Source organism: Scyliorhinus torazame, chromosome 10 (assembly GCF_047496885.1).
Source record: "Scyliorhinus torazame isolate Kashiwa2021f chromosome 10, sScyTor2.1, whole genome shotgun sequence".
Taxonomy (NCBI): domain Eukaryota; kingdom Metazoa; phylum Chordata; class Chondrichthyes; order Carcharhiniformes; family Scyliorhinidae; genus Scyliorhinus; species Scyliorhinus torazame.
The window spans coordinates 63,158,153-63,179,436 of NC_092716.1; the positions used below are offsets into that span (position 1 = coordinate 63,158,153).

Here is a 21,284-nt window from a genome sequence, read left to right on the forward strand (position 1 = left end):
GAGAGGGAGAACGGAACGGTCTGGAAGACCGTCCTACTGGCCCTATGGTCTAGGAATCTCCCAGTCTCCCGCTGGCAGGAAGTCCTCCCGGATGCCCTCCACTCTATCCGGTCACTGCTTTGTACCACAACCAACCAAACACCTCATGAACATCTCGTCTTCCCCAGGAAGTCCTCCTCTGGGACCTCGCTCCTGACCTGGCTGGCAGCTCCCGGACCCATCCTGCTCCAAAAATACGTGCGGGCGCACAAGTCAGACCCATTGGTCGAGAGGGTCCATCTTCTCCATGCTAACCCCCAGTACGCCTGGCGTACCCCAACGGCCGACAAGATACGGTCTCCCTACGAGACCTGGCGCCCGCCAGAGCCCCACGCACACCCCAGCCACCAGTCCCTCCCTCCCTCCCACCAGTGCACCTTCTAGGGGGATCGGTCCTTCCGCCGGCCCGTCTAGGCCCCCCCCCACCCACCGACGCACCCAGCAGATGCTCCCTTCCCAGGTCAACCGTTTTCCCCACCAGCGCCGTCTAGGGGCGTTGAAGCTGCCACAGAGATCGAGGCCACGCTCCCGGAATCACAGACACCGGGACACCACAGACACTTGGCCCAGAAAGCGGCCCATCCCTCCCTCCTCCAGTGGGGGCTCGGACCGATACAATTCCTCATAAACGTCCCTGAAGACCCCATTGATGTCAACCCCACTCTTCCCCTATCCTTAACTCTCCCGATCTCCCTAGCTGCGTCCCGCTTCCGAAGCTGATGCGCCAGCATAGAACATAGAACATTACAGCGCAGTACAGGCCCTTCGGCCCTCGTTGTTGCGCCGACCTGTGAAACCACTCTAAAGCCCATCTACACTATTCCCTTATCGTCCATATGTCTATCCAATGACCATTTGAATGCCCTTAGTGTTGGCATTCCACACCCTTACTACTCTCTGAGTAAAGAACCTACCTCTGACATCTGTCTTATATCTATCTCCCCTCAATTTAAAGCTATGTTCCCTCGTGCTAGACATCACCATCCGAGGAAAAAGGCTCTCACTGTCCCTGGGCCTTCCTACACTGCACCTCCGCCTTCCTGGTGGTCAACAGGTCGAATTCGGCCTGGAGGCTATGCCTCTTCCTCAACAGTCCCTCCTCCGGCACCTCCGCATACCTCCTGTCTACCCTCACTATCTCCCCCACCAGCCTCTCCCTCTCCCTCTGCTCTCTCCTCTCCTTGTGGGCCCTAATGGAGATCAGCTCTCCCCTAACCACCGCCTTCAGCGCATCCCATACCATCCCCACTCGGACCTCCCCGTTATCATTGGCCTCCAGGTAGCTCTCTATGCTTCCTCGGACCCGCTCACTCACCTCCTCGTCCGCCAACAGCCCCACCTCCAAGCGCTACAACGGGCGCTGGCCCCTCTCCCCCCCCAGCTCTAGGTCTACCCAATGCGCGGCGTGATCCGAAATGGCTATCGCCGAGTACTCGGTATCCTCTACTCTCGCTATCAGCGCCCTACTCATAATAAAGAAGTCGATCCGTGAATAAGCCTTATGAACATACGAGAAGAATGAAAATTCCCTAGCCCCCGGCCTTGCAAATCTCCAAGGGTCCACCCCTCCCATCTGGTCCATAAACCCCCTCAGCACCTTAGCCGCCGCCGGCTTCCTACCCGTCCTAGACCTGGAGCGATCCAGTGCCGGGTCCAACGCCGTGTTAATGTCCCCCCCCCATTATCAGGCCCCCCACTTCCAAGTCCGGGATCCGACCCAACATGCGCCGCATAAAACCCGCATCATCCCAGTTTGGGGCATACATATTGACCAGCACCACCCTCTCCACTTGCAGCTTACCACTTACCATTACGTACCTGCCGCCATTGTCTGTCACAATGCTCAACGCCTCGAACGACACCCTCTTTACCACCAAGATCGCCACCCCCCGACTTTTGGCATCCAGCCCCGAGTGAAACACCTGACCTACCCACCCATTCCTCAATCTTACCTGGTTTGCCACCTTCAGGTGTGTCTCCCGGAGCATGACCACATCCGCCTTCAGCCCCTTCAGGTGCACGAACACCCGGGCCCACTTGACTGGACCGTTCAGTCCCCTTACATTCCAGGTTATCAGCCGGATCAGGGGGCGACCCGCCCCCCTCCCCCGCCGACCAGCCATAACCCCTCCTTGGCCAGCCACGCGCCCGCACCCCACGCCCGGCCCGTTCCCCACGGCAGTAGACCCCCGTCCCAACCCCCTCTACTCGCTCCAGCTCCCCCTTGACCATAGCAGCAGCAACCAGCCCCCCCCCCCTCCCCCAGCCAGGATCCCTCCTAACAGCTGAAAAAAATTGACAACAAGTTTTGAACTTTGTTGCAATTTCCAAATATTATCAAATGTCATACTGGCTGAGTGATCGGCATCCTTGTTCTCAACCTGACTTTTTTGTTCCCTGGTTCTTCACTGACTGGAGCCTACACACTAAAGTGTGTTTTACCAGCTTCCTTTCTACCTGCACCATCTCAGCTATTCATACTTTCTATCCTGTCAGTTATTTTATTTCTTTAATTTTTTTCCTTACATTTCTTATTGTCTGACACTAATATCTTCTCTGCAACTTAACCATATCCTGTTTTCTTAGTGTTTGTGTGATGTGAATTTGTACATGTCCATTCTCGAATATGTGCATGTTTCTGCTCTTACAGCACTTTCCTTGCTTTTCATTTCTCATATTATCTTTTTTCTTTAATAGTTGGTGTTTTTGTCTATTATTTGACTGAGATTATTCCATTTACCATTCCTTTCTTGAAAGGTGTTTTATTTTCAAGATATCCCTTTTTTAAAGCTATTAATGTTTTTTTCACAATTTAGTTTTCAGTTTTGGAAAGGGTTTGAATTTTTAAAAATGCTCTGCTCTCTCCATACATGCTGCCTGGCTAGCTGAGTATACCCAGTATTTTATGCTTTAATTATATTTTTAAGAATGGACATACAGATCCTTCTATACACCTGTAAAGTAATCTGTAGAAATATTAGGTTCCGCTGTCCCTGTCTACTCCTTGCAATGTTTAAAATTGTTTATGTTTTGATCTTTTTTACTAGCTGAATAAAGTATTTATAACTTACTAATAAGGCAGAATATCATCGCACTGAGTTACAGAAACACAGAACCAGAAAACCTTTCCATCTATATGATTATAATCAATTACAATTTAGTTCTATAGTTTTGGTTTGGATGCAGAAATATAATTAGGCTCCTCAAAATATTAAAGTGAAAGGTTTTAATCAGTTACTGTGATATTTTCAATTTCAAATCAGTCATAATGCTCAAAGAGCATGGGGTGGCTTATTCTAAATATGATATAAGCTGAAATAGATCAATATAATAGGGACATGCTAACAAAGAGGTGCATTTAAAATATTGGTCATTACCTTCTGAAGGGTGATTCCCCAAACTAAAGATTGCTTACTCAGTATCTCAAAACAATGCAGCAGATTACATCATAGAATCTTTGCAGTTCAGGGCGCCATTCAACCCATCGAGCCGGCACCACCCTCCAAAAAAGCACTCTACCTATATTCACTCCCCCATCCTAACCCTGTAACTCAGCGCACTGATCATGGCCAGTCCACCTAAACTGCACATCTTTGGACACAAAGGGGCAATATGGCATGGCAATCCACCTAACATGCACATCTTTAGACACAAAGAGGCAATTTAGCATGGCCAATCCACCTAACATGCACATCTTTAGACACAAAGAGGCAATTTAGCATGGCCAATCCACCTAACCTGCACATCTTTGGACTGTGGGGGGAGGCCAAAGCACCGGAGGAAATCCACACAGACACGGAGAAAATGTGCAAACTCCACACAGTCACCCAAGGTCGGAATTGAACCCGGGTCCCTGACATTGTGAGGCAGCAGTGCTAACCACTGTGCCACCGTGCCCCATCAATTTAGCAAATGTACCTTTCCTCATCATACATACCTTTCCTCATCATACATCTTTCCAAATAGTATGTTTTCTCTGACAGTGCCATGAAATATCCAAGCTTGCTGAGAGACAAAAGCAAATGATCCATTGGCGGCTACCACTCCTTTCTGTAAATTCATCTGTATGAGGAAAAAATATTCAAGTTGTAATTGATCATCCAAAGCTCTGGTAATACTTTCTATTTTTCAAAATAGTGGGTCAAATATAATATAAAATGTTGCTTGAATTAATTTGCTCAGAATTTTTGGCACCTTGAGGTGAAATCTTATGGCGCGAATCGGTGGCCCTGTTAGGCTCTCGCTTGAGTGCTATGCAGCCGAAGAATGCCGGGAAAGCCTTCCACCGCGCCTCCCGCGATTCCCCGGAGTCCCGCGAAACGTCAAAGTCGGAAACCCGCCCCAAATGGGCGGGACCAAATGACACTCACGGAATTAGGCCTTAAACCTACTTACAACCTACCTGCGGGGGATCCAACACCCTCCTCGATTCTTCAGCCTCCCAGGGTGGCTGCAGCCGGGCACCAGTCAGTGCTGGTCCACACAGATATGGACCAGGCGGAACGGCCCCTGGGGGTCGCCCAGGCCATCGGAGACACCTGGGTGGTCAGGGTGAGTGCAGGATGCTCCCTGGCCCTCCCCCTGGAATGTGGGCACCTTGGCACTGCCAAGACAGCAGAAGCACTGCCTGGGTGCCAGGGTGGCAGTGCAAGGGTGCCTGAGTGCCAAGGAATACTGCCCAGGGGCAGGGGGGCCTTGCCCAAAAATGAGTGTGAAGGGGGGTTTGAAGGGTAGGAGTGCAGGACAGGTAAGTGGGGGAGTTTGGGTTGGGGGGGGGGGGGGGTCATGGAAGGGAGGGGGTTTTGTAAGGGAGCTTGGATGGGCCTGAAGAAGGGTGACCCCCAGGGCCCCCATAATGGATTGTCCTCATTTGGGGGGGGTGGGGTAGTGTCAATGTGTGTGGGGGGTGATATTGCCCATGGCTGGGGGGGACCCACAAGCTCACTTAGCGATCGGGGCACCCTTTTAAAATGGCAGCCTGATCTCTGAGTTAAACCCCCCAGCTCAAAAAAATTCTGGGTGGGATTCTCTGCCCCGCCTCACCAGGGGCTGGATTCTCCGCACCCCGACGCCAAAATCGCGGCCGACGCTGGGATGGAGAATCAATTTCCCCGCACGGACTCAGGTCCGGTGCCGGTTCCCTGATTCTCCGGGCCCCGCGGCATATCACCTACCTGCGGCCATTGCTGGAGATCCGCCCCGCCATTCTCCGTCCTCGACCGGCCGAAGTCACGATGCCGTGGAGCTAACATGGTCCTGCCGGTTGGGATACTAGCGTGGCGGCTGCGGACTCAGTCCGTGGCCGCCCTGGTCGGTGGGGTCCTTATACGGCCGGGCAATTATTAGGCGGGAGGTTGGGTGTGTGTCCGATCGGGGACACTATGTTCAGGGTCCAGCTGCGCGGTCTCTAGAGTCCGCCATGGAGCACAGAGCGTCCACTGGAGGCTGTCGCCGTGCGCTTCTGTGACCTCTGACCCAGAAGTGCAGGGTCTCGTATCTGCAGCAAAAGCTGCTAGTTTACAGGTTCACTGTTAGCCCCCTGCAGGGCTAGGAACATGTAGCCCTTTCACGCCAGTTTTTCTGGCGTGATAGTCCACAGTTTTTACGGCGGTGTGGGGACATAGTCCCAAAAGCAGAGAATCCAGCCCCACATGTCTGGTGTGGCGCGCCCCCAGGATTATCCGTCTCGCCAGCCGGCCAATGGGGTTTCCCATTGTGGGCAGCCCCACGCCGTCGGGAAATCCCCGGGCTGCTCGCGCAGCGAGAATCCCAACAGTGGAGAATCCAACCCTCTAAGTGTGGCCTAAACTGGTGGGAAACCCCCCATGGGCCAAAAAAGTGACTCAGTGTCATTGAATAGCGGTGAGGAACTCGCTGGTAGAGCTGGCGGGAAACATTCCTGAAAAACCCGCCACAAATGATCTTAGCTATTTTTGGAGAGAATTGTGCTCTGCAGCTGGGCATTTTTTCCCCTCCACCTTTCAACTCCAATTAGAATGACCCTGCATATTGCTGGAAATGTGAATTGAGAGCGCCAGTGTGGTTAGTGGTGGTCAGGGGTGGTCAGTTCTCAGGGTGGGGTGACCATCCTGCATAGGACAGCAACTCCAGTAGCTACTTATTCATGGGGTTCTGCCTGTAAAGTCAAGGAGGAAGCCCTTGTCGCAAACCAAGCATGTTGCTGACACACATTCCTGGCTGCTCTTGGCACTCTGACCTTTTTGGAAATATTCTTCCTTATTTCCTACTGTCTCTGCAAAGTTCTAGCATGGTTACTGCTGCACTATAACTTTGTCATAGGTAAATTTTGATATTTAATGAATTTATATTCTAGACAAAAAAAAATTTTTGGAGAAGTTTAACTTTATTTATACTTTGTTAATATGCATTGAAACCTAACTATTTTGACCTAAGTACATACACTTTAATGTTTTAAACAGGTGTGAATAATCTTCATTTTTGTTACTAAATAATCCAGAATGTGCCTACCTGTCCCAATAGAGCAGATATTAAAGAGCTTTTCCCACTCCCTACATTTCCACAAACTCCTAAAAGCGATCCCTGGAAGAAAATATCATGTTATTTATTAGACTTCTTGGACATCTCGTCAAACACAAGGGGTGGGGTTCTCCATTGGCCGATGCCGCAATCGTGATTGGGCACCGGTTCTGACGGCAAAATCGCGGTGGACGCCGATTTGATGCCAAATCGCAATTCTCCATCACCTCGACAGCGGCGTCAATGTGTACCGGAACGCACGTACATGAAACACTGTTTGCATATCATTAGTTTGCATATCAAGCCTGACTTGCTATTCTCCGGGGCCTCCGAATTCCCCTCCTCCAATGGGCTGACTGCACGGTTCACGTGTGCTTTTAAAAATCGTGAAACCGGCTTCGTGGAGGAGGGAAAGGGTGTACGGAAAGTGTCCAACATCGCCATAGTTTGTAAAGGTGTCCCCCGGGGCATCCCCCTAGGTGCCCTCTGGCCCCAGCCGACCCATCAGCTGTATGGATGCGCCCCAGACCAACCAGTGCCATCTTGTTGGCTGGGATGAGTGTGTGTGGGAATTGTAATGTGTATGTGCGGCCTCAGCTTGTCAGCCTCCAGAGTGTCAATCACAAATCCGCAGAATCCCATACCGTTTTTCATTGGAATTGATTGTGTTCCACCCAGCGCTGGTGCTAGCCCCTAAACAGAAATGAAATCGGTCCTGATGTGGAGCCAGATGTGCTGTCATGAAAGTCCACACATTCTGCGTTGGCGTCAACACTTAAGTCTCAGAAACGGAGAATCCCGCCCACAATGTTCAAAATTAACGGGGAATTTCTGTGAACATGTACCTTGTCCAAACAGAAGTTAATGTTTTGAAGAGTCATTGATGCTTTCGGTGTCATTTCCGGCAATTGACCAGAAATACTGGACTCATTTGTTTCATTTGCACTAAAAACATTTTTTCCGTGTGAAATCTTGTCGGCAGGATTTGATTCCCCATTGCCATTTGTGTTGTCCCATGAAAGTGAAGCATTTTCCATCAGCACTGCATATGGAGAGTCTTGCAAATTTTTCACATATACAACAGGATCTTTCATGACCAGGATTTTCTAATAATGGAAAATCAATTTATAAATCTGAATGAGAATATTGAGAATTGTTTAATTATGTTTTGAAAAGCAACTTGCGCGTATATATTTAAAGCAACAAATGTAAAATTATTAGCAAAGGTACTGATTTACCTTTAGTCTTTGTAAAGAAACTTTAGCCTCTGCGAATGCTTTAACTGAAATTGGCAGACTACCCAATGCGAATTTCATTGCGTTGAAAATGGCAATCACAGTAAATGCCTAGAGTGATGAGATAAATGAATTGTAAAGTTTAAAGGAATGGATTTGCAACCAGTCAGGATTACCTTTCACTCAGTGCACAATCAATGTTCTCTCCATTTCCTCTTACCGTGGATGCAGTCAAATCATATCGCAGCTGTGTGTGTACCATAAGTGCGAGGACTGTGGCCAATGTCGGTACAACGGGGGTAATTGAATTATTCACACTCTGAACATATCCTGCTTTTTCTAATATTTTCTGTTCATCTTTTCGCACATCTGTTTTAGAAAATGATAAAGACAAATTGTCCACATCAAAGCAGGGGTTTTGAGTCCTGTAACGTCCATAATATGGGGGAAATTATGAGCGGGATTCTCTGATCCTAAGGCTAAGTGTTGACGCCGTCGTAAACGCTGTCGCGTTTTACGATGGCGTCAACGGGCCCCAGGACCAGCAATCCTGCGCTCACAGGGGGCCAGCACGGCACTGGAGCAACTCACGCAGCTCCAGCTGCCGATATCGGCGTCAAACGGGCGCTGTGGGTCTGTGCATGCGCGTTATGACTGGTGCGAACTCGCGCATGCACGCTAGTTGCCTTCTCCGCGCCGGCCCAGGCGCAACGTGGCAGAGAGCTACAGGGGCCCGGCGCGGAGTAAAATAGGCCCCCACCAGGAGAAGCCGGTCTGCCGATCGGTAGGCCCCGATCGCGGGCCAGGCCACAGTGGAGGCCTCCCCCGGGTTGAATCCCCCCTACCCCCCACCAGGCCACCCTCCGCAGGACGAACGCCGAGGTCCCACCGGGTAGGGCCACACGTGAATGGCGACGGCGGGACTCGGCCTATCTCGGCCCAACGGCGCCAATGGCAATGATTCTCCGGTCAGTGGAGAATCGGCGAACTGGCGCCGCGTGCCCCCCCCCTCCCCCGGCGGTTCTCCAACCCGGCCCGAGGTCAGAGAATCCCGCCCTATGCTTTTTCAATTTTAAAGAAAATATAAAGCTGCTGTTTGCTTTAAATCATATTTGCTTTAAATATTAGATACACAGGTGCTTGTTGCACATCAGGGGCTGGTTTAGCACACTGGGCTAAACCGCTGGCTTTTAAAGCAGACCAAGGCAGGCCAGCAGCACGGTTCAATTCCCGTACCAGCCTCCCTGAACAAGCCCCAGAATGTGGTGACTAGGGGCTTTTCACAGTAACTACATTTGAAGCCTACTTGTGACAATAAGCAAATTTCATTTTTCACTTTTACAGTCTCTTCAAAGAATTGTGGCCACTTTGAAATAACTTTATAAATGGAACATGTTTGTAGTTAAAATATGTTTTTATGTTGTATGTAAAATTAATGTCATGATCATAGTTCTAATGAATTTCAATTAACTGAAAACTTATCTTACCGCTAATAGAACGTGCAAATGATTTTTCCCATGCATACATTTTTATCAGTTTTATATGTGTCAACACCTCATTCATTAATCGCACCCGAGTGTCTGTCTGCCTAATGGCTTTGCGTCGGAATGCTGTGGTAAGTTGTGCCATGAGCATCTGAAACCAATAAGAAACACACAGAAATAATCCATTGCAATGTTACTGTCTGCCAGTTTCATAAACAGGCAAGTTGTTTGATCGGGGAGGGCACACAAGATAATATCAGCTGGGCAAATAGAACACCTGTCAGGAGATACTTCCAAGAAAAAGGATACATATATATTATTGACAGGGAAATGCAGATTAAGCAAAGGTGGCACTAAGTAGATGAATGAGGCAACATGAAGTGAAATAGCAAGAAAGACATACTTTGCTGAACCTTTGGAGAAAATAAGTAGGAAAATAGTGGGAAGCATATGGGAACATCCAAAAAAGTAAAGAAAATGGTGGGGTGGTGTCTGGGTAATGCCAGGGGCAGTGCTCAGATAGTGGCGGGGGCAGTGCTCAGATAATGGCGGGGGCAGTGTCTGGACATTGCCGGGGAGCAGCGCTCAGATAGTGGAAGGGGGCAGTGTCTGGGTAAGGCCAGGGGCAGTGCTCAGATAATGGCGGGGGCAGTGTCTGGACATTGCCGGGGAGCAGCGCTCAGATAGTGGAAGGGGGCAGTGTCTGGGTAAGGCCAGGGGCAGTGCTCAGATAGTGGCAGGGGGCAGTATCTGGGTAAGGCCAGGGGCAGTGCTCAGATAGTGGCAGGGGGCGGTGTCTGGGTAATACCAGGGGGCATTGCTCAGATAGTGGCAGGGGGCGGTGTCTGGGTAATACCAGGGGGCACTGCTCAGATGGTGCCGAGGTAGGGTCTAGACAATACCAGGGAGCTGTGCTCAGATAGTTCCAGGGGGCAGTGTCTGGACTGCCAGGGAACAGTGCTCAGATAGTGCCAGGGGGCAGTGTCTGGTTAATGCCAGGGGCAGTGCTCAGATAGTGCCAGGGGCAGTGTCTGGGTATTGCCAGGGGGCAGTGTCTGGGTAATGCCAGGGGGCAGTGCTCAGATAGTGCCGGGGGCAATGTCCAGATAGTGCCAGGGGCAGTGTCTGGACAATGCCAGGAGGCAGTGCTCAAATCGTGCCAGGGGGCAGTGTCTGGGTAATGCCAGGGGGCAGGGCTCAGATAGTGCTGGGGGCAATGCTCAGATAGTGCCAGGGGGCAGTGTCTGGTTAATGCCAGGGGCAGTGCTCAGATAGTGCCAGGGGCAGTGTCTGGGTAATGCCAGGGGGCAGTGTTCAGTGCCAGGGGGCAGTGTCTGGGTAATGCCAGGGGGCAGTGCTCAGATAGTGCCGGGGGCAATGTCCAGATAGTGCCAGGGGCAGTGTCTGGACAATGCCAGGAGGCAGTGCTCAAATCGTGCCAGGGCGCAGTGTCTGGGTAATGCCAGGAGGCAGGGCTCAGATAGTGCTGGGGGCAATGCTCAGATAGTGCCAGGGGGCAGTGTCTGGATAATGCCGGGGACAGTGTTCAGATAGTGCCAGGGGGCAGTGTCTGGACAATGCCAGGGGCCAGTACATATTGAAGATACTTTTCCAGGGCTGTGTGGACCATGATAGAGGGCTCTGCACGGCATGTAAGTCTTAGGCAGAGCAAGGTCTCTCTTTGGGCTGTGACGATACGGTGTGGTCAGTCGCCTAAGTAATTTGGTCCTGGGGATTGGAGCCGTGTGTGAGGCATGGAACACAGTCATAGCCAGGGGAGGCATTTGTATCCTGTATGTGGCTGAAATGTCATGGGGAGGGCTATTGGATGGTGGCGGTTTTCCTGTAAAGTCAGCGTGCATTTGGCCTGGTGAAGGAAGGAGGTAGGTTGACAAAGGACATTAGCATTGAAGAGATCAGGGCGAGAACAGGAATATCCACATGGATAATGAGCAAAATGGGAGGTTGGATTGTAATTGGAGAAAGGGGAATTAGGAGGTAGTGAGTATGGAGGAAGATGGGAGGAACATGATGGGTGATAGGGAGAGGTTGGAAGCTGGTCTCCCAGACAAAGTCAGCAATACCATTTTTGAACTGACTTTACAATGATGCAGTTCGAAAAGCAAGTTAGAAATAATTGATCGTGGATGGGCTCTGGACATGTGGGAGGAAATAGCATCTGAGCACTGCCTCACAGCATAAAAACTATTGTTTGGTTGAAGAGACACCCTATAACTGTTCTGCTCAAACCATGGTCAGCATGGCTCAGCTGTGTGCTGGACCTGGGGGTTTAATGAACAATGAGTTTAGCCCATTTACTAATGCTGTGCATTCAGGCGAGAATCCATTAAGTTGAGGTGCTGCGGTGCACATCGTTTTAGTTGGATCCAGATCCTTATAGAGACATATGAGAGTGAATGTTGGGTCAAAAAAATCAATGAATATGTCTGCTGCACAGAGGCAGCAAGGGCCCTACAGGCCTCCACATTCTCAGTGCTCATGGCATTCAAGGTACCACCATAAGTGTAAGGCGTGGGTTTTGATATTTATTGTCAAGGCCACTGGAAGACAGTCAACACAAAGCTGATTGTAGTTCCTAATTAAGACCTTCATTATCATTACAGTAAAATCTGAGGGGAGAGCTCAGCCACCTCTTATCTTCCAGACTGATATCAAGTGGTGACCTTGGTATGTGATGTGCAGACTGAGGGAGGTCAAGGGTGGGAGGCTGCATTCCTGCCTTGTATATGATGGAAGACAATTCAATGGGAATTGCTATGGATTTCTTAATTGTATCCATTCCCAGATACAAGGGGGAGCGAAGAATGCAGGCTGCAGACAACACTGCTTTCTTTATAGCTTTGATTTGAATGAGGAGAAGAAGGGCCCATCATCAATTGCCACAGCTCAAGTAAGATAATTGTCCTGAGGAGCAAGAGACAGTGGGGCCCCAGGAAGACTGGGATACTGACAAAGAGGGGCCAAATTCACAAAGACTTTTGGTGAGACTATGTTCAGTGAAAGACTGTTCTCTAGGTTCCTTCACTTGTCTGGTGATGTGGTAGCTCATATTTAATCATCTTTTTTTGTTACAAGTAGGCTTACATTAACACTGCAATGAAGTTACTATGAAAAGCTCCTCATCGCCACACCCTGGCGCCTGTTCAGGTACACAGAGGGAGAATTCAGAGTGTCCAATTCACCTAACAGCACGTCTTTCGGGACTTGTGGGAGGAAACCCACGCAGACACAGGGGGCGCGATTCTCCACTCCCGCGCCGGTTGGGAGAATCGCCTGGGTCGCCAATATTTCCCGCGACGCCGGTCCGACGCCCTCCCACGATTCTCCCAAGCGGCGAGAACGGCCCCGTCAAGTTCTGCGCTGCGCAGGCCGGAGAATCGCCCGAGACACCCAAAATGGCGATTCTCCACCACCCCGCTATTCTCAGGCCCGGATGGGCTGAGCGGCCAAGCCAAAACAGCGGGTTTCCCCCGGCGGCGTCCACACCTGGTCGCTGCTGGAGGGAACAGCGCGGGAACGCTGGGGGGGCTACCTGCGGGGGGTGGGATGGGGGATCCTGCACCGGGGGGGGGGGGGGCCTCAAATGGGGTCTGGCCCGCGATCAGTGCCCACCGATCGTCGGGCCGTCCTCTCTGAAGGAGGACCTCCTTTCTTCCGCAGTCCCGCAAGATCCATCTGACATCTTCTTGCAGGGCGGACTCGGAGAGGACGGCAGCCACGCATGCGCGGGTGACGGCAGTTATGCGGCGCCGGCCACGTCATGTATGCGGCGCCGCCTTTACGTGCAGACAAGGCCTGGCGCGTGTAAATGACGCGGCCCCGCTCCTAGCCCATTATCGGGCCCTGAATCGGTCGGGATAGGGGCCGTTTCGTGCCGTCATGAACCTCGACGGCGTGGGCACTTCGGCGCAGGATTGGAGAATCCCGCCCAGGGAGAATGTGCAGACTCCACACAGACAGTGAGCCAGCAGGGAATCGAACCTGGGACCGACCCCTAGAGCTGTGAAGCAAAACAGTGCTAACCACTGCGCTATCATGCCGCCCACATTGTCCATGTGGAACTCACATAGCAGGGACATGGAGGGCATCCAATGTCAGTTGTTCTGAAGGTTACCATCGCACACATACCAAATATAATTGAGAGAGTTTATGCCTATTCGGCATCCACAGAGTGCATCTGAGGAGAGGTACAATACTGCTCATTCACACACAAGATCCTTAATAAGCCAGACTAATGGTCTCTTAAAGATGTGTTTCAGATGTTTGGACTGCTCGAGTGGGACTCTCCAATATTCGCCGTGGCGAGTGTCCCACATCATTTTTATTTGCTGCGCCCTGCACAACACTTCAAAGGGGGAATGTGTTGTCATAGGATGACATGGAGGAACTGGACATCTCCTCGGATGAGGAGAACGTTGAAGGGGATAAATCTAAAGAGGGCGAGGATTCAGACAAGCCACATGAAGATTCCAGGAGGAATATGGTGAAGACCAGTTGTTATGAGCGCAGTTCTCTTCATGCTTTTGATGCAGGGGGACACGACAACACCTTTATTGTCATCTTCAACAGATAACAAAAGATTGTCAATCTCACAATGATCACGGAGGAAGCATATATCACCTTTATTATTTATAAATAATAAAGGGCAGCACGTTAGCACAAGTGGCTAGCACTGTGACTTCACAGCACCAGGGTCCCAGGTTCGATTCCCCACTGGGTCACTGTCTGTGCGGAGTCTGCACGTTCTCCCCGTGCCTGCATGGGTTTCCTCCGGGTGCTCCAGTTTCTTCCCACAGTCCAAAGATGTGCAGGTTAGGTGGATTGGCCATGATAAATTGCCCCTTAGTATCCAAAATGGTTAGGAAGGGTTATTGGGTTACGGGGATAGGGTGGAAGTGAGGGCTTAAGTGGGTCAGTGCAGACTCGATGGGCTGAATGGCCTCCTGCACTGTTTTGTTCTATGTTTAAATCTAACGATGGGAGTCATTGGAAAGCGCTGTAGCCTAGGGGCAAACTGGCTGCTGTGGAATGTGCTTAGCACTATGTGAGTGCACAGCCTGAAGCAACTACACATAGTGCAGTCCTTTCAAACATGGTTGCAACAAGCCAGTGGCCCTTGCATCCTTCAAGAAGCTGAGATGCTATTGCACAAATGGATACACTCATGCCAGTGTTACAGCAGCTTTACAAGGTGGCTCTAAGAAAAAAATATTTGTCAGTGGTTAGCACTGGACCATCTCGAGACGGAGCGATATCCAGTCAGCAACATCTATCCAAACGCCAGCTCTCATTCATGATTAATTGAGAGATCAACATTTAGATCTGTTACATGGTAGTATGCACCCAAAGCTCCGAGTTATGTTAACATTGCCCTCACAGAGTGGTTCAACAGGACCATCCTGTGATTATTGACAAACATGCATTCATTGGAAGACTGCTAGATTTACATCCTTCATTGCCGTAGCATTTGGGAGAGACATGGCCCAGTCAGATTTGATACAGCAGTAAATGATCATCTATTCCCTCCATTGATAATGGAGAGAATAAATGATCAGGAATTGTGCCAGAAAGATTCCGTGAAGCACCACGAGACAGCCATTCAGGCGCAAACTATGCTCCTTACAGGAAAGGTTCATCAGGACAAGCACATATTCATTCCCATCTAGCAGGCATATAAAGTGTTAGGGAAAAAGACTCAATAGTTTCCACCTTAGTTGTCTCAGACATACCCTTAGCATTTCTTGACAGGACAATGCCCTTAGCATAAAGTCCATCAGGACTTGAAGACTGACCAGCTTTTAGTTCCACTAACTTTCGTAATACCCTTTCTCTGGTGATTTGAATTAAGTTCTTCATTGCCTTTTACCTCCTGATCCACAATTATTTTTGTAATGTTACAGATCCTCTACAATGAGGTCAAATGTAAAGTATTTTCAATTCACCTGCCATTTCCTTATTTTCCATTATTATTTCCCAAATCTCACTCTCTAGACCAACATTCACTTAATCTGCTCGTCTCCTTTTTAAATTCCCGTACAAATATTCACTGTCTGTTTTATATTTCGAGCTAGTTTTCTCTCATAGTGTGCAATCTTACCAGAATTTGGCAAAGTGCCTGGCTCAGACAGAAAACTGGCGTGTTAACACTCCAGTTGCACAGACCAGTTTTCTCATGGATTCTTGAGCCTCTTTGCTAAAACAAATGAGTAGGCGTGGTGGGCCACATAGAGCCGGCAACTGGCTCCAAACAGATCTTTTTAAAAAATATTTTATTGAGGTATTTGAAAATTTTCATAACAGTAACATAAACAATGGCATTTACATGGTAAAATAAACATCCCCCCCGCCCAGCCCAATCTTCACACACCTCAACCATACAACAATCCCTCGCCCCCCCCCTTGGAATACTGCATTTGCTGACATTTTAATTTTCCCCAAGAAAGTCGACGAATGACTGCCACCTCAGGGAGAACCCTAACATTGACCCTCTTAAGGCGAACTTTATTTTCTTGAGACTGAGAAACCCAATCATGTCACTGACCCAGGTCTCTACACTCGGGGGCTTCAGGTCCCTCCACATTAACAAGATCCGTCTCCGGGCTACCAGGGAGGCAAAGGCCAAGACATCAGCCTCTTTCGCTTCCTGAACTCCCGGCTCTTCCGACACTCCAAAGATCGCTACCTCCGGACTCGGCACCACCTGTGTTTTTAGCACCGTGGACATTGCCTTAGCAAAACCCTGCCAAAACCCTCTAAGCTTCGGGCATACCCAAAACATGTAGACATGATTTGCTGGACTTCCCGCGTACCTCGCACACCTATCTTCTACCCCGAAAAACCTGCTCATCCTAGCCACTGTCACATATGCCCGGTGGACTACCTTAAATTGTATCAGGCTAAGCCTGGCACCTGATGAGGAGGTATTAACCCTGCCTAGGGCATCCACCCATAGACCCGCCTCTATCTCACATCCTAGCTCGTCGTCCCACTTGCCCTTAAGCTCCTCCACTTGGGTTTCCTCCACCTCCGAAAGCTCCTGGTAAATATCCAGGGGGCGATTCTCTGATATGGAGGCCAAGTGTTCGCGCCGTCATGAACGCCGTCGCATTTCACGACGTTGCGAACAGGGCCCGGGCATGACCTATTCTGGCCCCCACAGGGAGCCAGAACAGCACTGGAGCGGTTCACGCTGCTCCAGCGTCCTTAAGGGGTGCCAAATGGGCAGTCGGGGCAGCCCAATCCTGTGCATGCGCAGTTGGGCCGCGCCATCCTGCGCATGCGTGGGGAACGTCTTACGCTCGCCGGCCCCTCACCAACATGGCGGAGGTAGGCCCGGGGGGGGGAGAGGCCGGCCCACCGATTGGTGGGCCCCGATCGCGGGCCAGACCCCATCGGAGGTCACCCCGGTGAAGAAGCCCCCTCCCTCCCCCACAGGCCGCCCCCCCCCAGCGACCAGGGGTGGACGGCGCCGTCGGGAACCTGTCGTGTCGGAGCGGCCGCTCGGCCCATCCGGGCTGGAGAATCGCCGCTCGCCGGTTCTCCGAGCGGCCCGGTGCAAATCGCGCGCCGCTGGTTTCCGGGGGGGTGGGAGAATCGCGTGTGGGGGTCGGGGCGGCGTGGCACGATTCGCGCGGCGTCCCGGCAATTCTTCCACCCGGCGTGGGGGGGGGGGGAGAATAGCGCCCCCAATACCTTCCCCTCTCCCACCCGGGTACTGGAGACTACTCTGTCCTGTATCCCCCGTGTCGGCAGCAGCGGAAAGGCTGGCACCTATTTTCTCAGGACGTCTCGCACCTGCAAATACTTGCTGGCAATTTATATTTATCCTCCAAAGCTTTCAAGCTGGGAAAGCTCCCGTCTATAAATAGATCCCCCATCCTTCTAATTCATCCTCTTTGCCAACTCCGGAACGCACCATCTAGCTTACCCGGTACAAACCTGTGGTTATTATAAATCGAGGTCCAAATCGATGCTCCCCCCACTCTCTTATATCTCCTCCAGTGCCCCCAGATCCTCAGAGCCGCCACTCCCATCGGACTTGTGGAGTATCGGGCCGGCGAGAACGGCAGAGATGTCGTTACCAGTGCCCCCAAACTTGTTTCTTTAAATGACGCCACCTCCTTCCACTCCCATGTCATCCCCCCCCCCCCCCCCACTACCCACTTGTTAATCATGGCTATATTAGCCGCCCAGTAGTAGTTGCAGAAGTTTGGCAGCGCCAACCCACCCTTCCCCCGACTGCGCTCCAGCAACACTTTCTTCACTCGCAGGGTTTTACCCGCCCACACAAAGCCCGAGATAACCTTATTCACCCGCTTGAAAAAGGCCTGAGGGATCAAGATGGGGAGGCATTGAAAGACAAACAGAAATCTGGGGATGACCGTCATTTTCACAGTCTGTACCCCCCCACCCCCACCCCCCGCCAGTAATAGTGGGGTCGTGTCCCATCTCTTAAAGTCCCCTTCCATTTGTTCTACCAACCGGGTTAGGTTTAACTTGTGCAGTGCCTCCCATTCTCAGGCCACCTGGATTCCCAGATATCGAAAGCTCTTCCCTACCATTCTAAGTGGAAGCTCTCACAGTCTCTTCTCCTGTCCTCTTGCCGCGATCGCAAACATCTCGCTTTGCCCCATGTTCAATTTATACCCAAACAAATTGCCAAATTCCCCCAAGATCGCATTACTTTCCCCATCCCCTCCAGTGGGTCCGAAATGTACAAGAGCAGGTCATCTGCGTATAGCGAGACCCGGTGCTCCACCACCACCGCCCCACACCCCCGCCCCCCCCCGAACCAGCCCCTTCCAGGTCCTAGAGGCTCTTAACGCCATGGCCAATGACGCTATGGCCAGAGCAAATAGTAGTGGGGAGAAGGGTCACCCTTGCCTCGTCCCTCGGGGTAGTTTAAAATACCCCGATCTCAGCCGGTTCGTACGCACACTCGCTACTGGTGCCTGATAGAGCAACCGCACCCAGTCAATAAAGCCCTCACCAAACCCAAACCTTCCCAGCGCCTCCCACAGGTAATTCCACTCCACCCGATCAAAAGCCTTCTCCGCATCCACCGCTCCCACCACCTCCACCTCCCCTCCTTCTGAGGGCATTTAGAAACCTTCGAACATTGGCCTTAAGTTGCCTGCCCTTTACAAATCCCATCTGGTCTTCCCCTATCACCCCCGGGACACAGTCCTCTATCCTTGTGGCCAGTATCTTAGCCAGCAGTTTGGCATCCACATTCAGTAGAGAAAATGGCCTGTATGACCCGCATTGCTCCGGATCCTTCTCCCGTTTCAGGATCAATGAAATCGAGGCCTGCGACATTGTTGGGGGGAGGACTCCCTTCTCTCTTGCTTCGTTAAATATCCTCACTAATAGTGGGCTCAATGTCTCTGAAAACGTCTTATAGAATTCCACCGGGTAGCCGTCAGGCCCCAGGGCCTTGCCTGACTGCATGCCCTCCAGCCCCTTGATTATTTCCTCAATCTCAAATGGGGCTCCCAACCCTTCCACCAGGTCCTCCTCCACCTTCGGGAATCTCAACTGATCCAAAATCTGCCTCATCCCCTCCACCCCAGCCGGGGGCTCTGATTCATATAATTTACTATAGAAGTCCTTAAATACCTCGTTTACCCCCGCTGGGTCCAGGTCAGTATTACTGTCTCTACTCTACTTTACCTATCTCCCTAGCAGCCTCTCTTTTCCTGAGCTGGTGCGCCAACATTCTGCTTGCCTTTTCCCCGTACTCATAGATCGCCCCCCCCTTGCCTTCCTCAACTTTTCCACTGCTTTCCCTGTGGTCAACAGCCCAAATTCCACCTGTAGCCTCCGCCGCTCCCTCAGTAGCCCTGCGTCCGGGGCCTCTGAATATCTCCTGTCCACCTGGAGTACCTCCTCAACTAACCTGTCCCTCTCAGCCCGTTCCACCTTTTCTCTGTGGGCCCGTATCGAGATTAATTCCCCTCTGACTACTGCCTTCAAAGCTTCCCAGACAGTCGCTGCAGAGACCTCCCTCGTATCATTTGTTTCCAGGTCGTTCTGGATGGACTTGTTAACCCGCCCACAGATCGCTTCGTCCGCTAGCAATCCCACATCCAGTCTCCACAGCGGGCGATGCCCTCTCTCCATACTAACCCGTAGATCCACCCAGAGCGAGGCATGATCCGACACTACGATTGCCGTGTACTCAGTATCCACCACCTTCGGTATTAGCGCCCTGCTCAGAACAAAAAAGTTGATGCGAGAGTATACCTTGTGGACATGTGAAAAAAAGGAAAACTCCTTCGTCCTCGGCCCTGTAAACCTCCATGGGTTACTCCCCCCATCTGTTCCATAAAACCCTTCAATTCCTTTGCCGCAGCCGGCCTCCTCCCTGTCCTGGATTTTGACCGGTCCAATTCCAGATCAATGACTGTATTGAAGTCCCCTCCCATGATCAGGTTATGTGACTCTAAGTCTGGGGTCTTACCTAACACCCCATAAATTCCACGTTGTCCCAATTCGGAGCATATATGTTCACAAGTACCACTCGCACCCCCTCCAGCTTCCCACTCACCATTATGTACCTAACCCCCTTGTCTGACACGATTCTCCCTGCCTCGAATGCCACTCGTTTGCTGATCAAGATCGCTACCCCCCTGGTCTTTGAGTCCAGTCCTGAGTAGAACACTTGGCTGACCCACCCCTTCCTCAATCTCGTCTGGTCTGTAACCTTTAGGTGTGTCTCTTGTAGCATTGCCACGTCCGCCTTCAGTCACCTCAAATGCACGAATATGTGAGCCCTCTTGACCGGCCCATTCAGTCCTCTAACGTTCCATGTGATCAGCCTGGACGGGGGGACTTCCAACCCCCTGCCGTCTAGCCATCACCCTTTTTAGGCTACCCACGAGCTCGCGCCCTCTCTTCCTCGAGCCCCCCCTCGGGCAGTCGCTATTCCCGACCTCCCATTTGTCCCCTAGTAACAGTTCCTCCCCTGTCAGCAAAGCAGCTCCCTCCCTCCCCCCCAGCAACGACACGAGAAACTCAATCCTCCAAGTCAATCTTCAGTTTAACACCTGCCCATCCCCCACTGCGCTTCCAAGAGTCAGCTGACCCATGCTGACTCGATAGCTCCTGCCCCTGGCACTAAGCAGTCTGTCTCCCTATTGTTCTCCCCCATCCCCCCACATGAATAAACATTTTAAAAGCATCACATTCCCCAGTAAACAAACATCAGAAAAAACTGAAGAAACAGTCACTTTAGAAAAATAGTCACCCAAAAAGCAGAACCAACTTCAAAGCCCATCCCTCCTCTAACCAGCTCCCTGCAAGGCAAAGCAACCTTTAGCCATCCACACGGCCCATTATTTCACATAGCACTACTTAGGTTTATACAATCCAGCACACAAATCGCCGCCAGAGTACTTCTCCAAGGCTTCAGTGTCTTTTAATTCGCCTCCAGCATCATTTCTTTAATAAAGGTCCATATTTCATCTGCCGTTTCAAAGTAGAAGTCCCGTTCCTCATGTGACCCCCCACCGGCGGGCTGGGTACAGCATCCCGAACTGCACTCCCTTCTTAAAGAGGGTTGTTTTTGCCTGATTGAACCCAGCTCGCCTCTTGGCCAAATCCGCTCCCAGGTCCTGATAGATGCGCAGCTCACAGTTCGCCCACTTGCTGCTCCGTTCTTTCTTGGCCCACCGCAAAACGTGTTCCTTGTCCATGAAACGGTGAAAATGTACCACCACGGCCCTCGGCGGCTCGTCCGCTCGGGGCTTCCTCGCGAGTGCTCTGTGCGCTCTGTCCAATTCCAGGGGCCGAGGGAATGCCCCAGCCCCCATCAACTTCTCCAACATGTCCGTCACATACGCCCTCGCATCTGATCCCTCACTGCCTTCAGGGAGGCCGACAATTCTGAGATTTGGCCTACTGGACCTATTCTCCAGATCCTCCAGCTTCTCTTGCATTCTTCCAGCATGGTTATGTACCCCTCGTGCTCGGACAACTTTGTTCTACCTCCTGGATCGCTCTCCCG

General features: G+C 51.3%; 1 protein-coding gene across 5 annotated transcripts in view; it reads right to left on the minus strand.

Moving 5' to 3' along the window:
• abcc12 (ATP-binding cassette, sub-family C (CFTR/MRP), member 12) overlaps positions 1–21,284 on the minus strand; it is a 296,461-nt gene that overhangs the window by 145,283 nt on the left and 129,894 nt on the right. For all 5 annotated transcript variants that reach the window (XM_072518199.1, XM_072518200.1, XM_072518198.1 and 2 more), the window contains 6 exons: positions 9,260–9,407; positions 7,993–8,141; positions 7,776–7,883; positions 7,383–7,643; positions 6,529–6,600; positions 3,977–4,101 (listed from right to left, as the gene is read on the minus strand). In XM_072518199.1, coding sequence (XP_072374300.1) covers positions 3,977–4,101; positions 6,529–6,600; positions 7,383–7,643; positions 7,776–7,883; positions 7,993–8,141; positions 9,260–9,407 — 863 coding nt within the window. The remainder of the gene's footprint in view (positions 1–3,976; positions 4,102–6,528; positions 6,601–7,382; positions 7,644–7,775; positions 7,884–7,992; positions 8,142–9,259; positions 9,408–21,284) is intronic.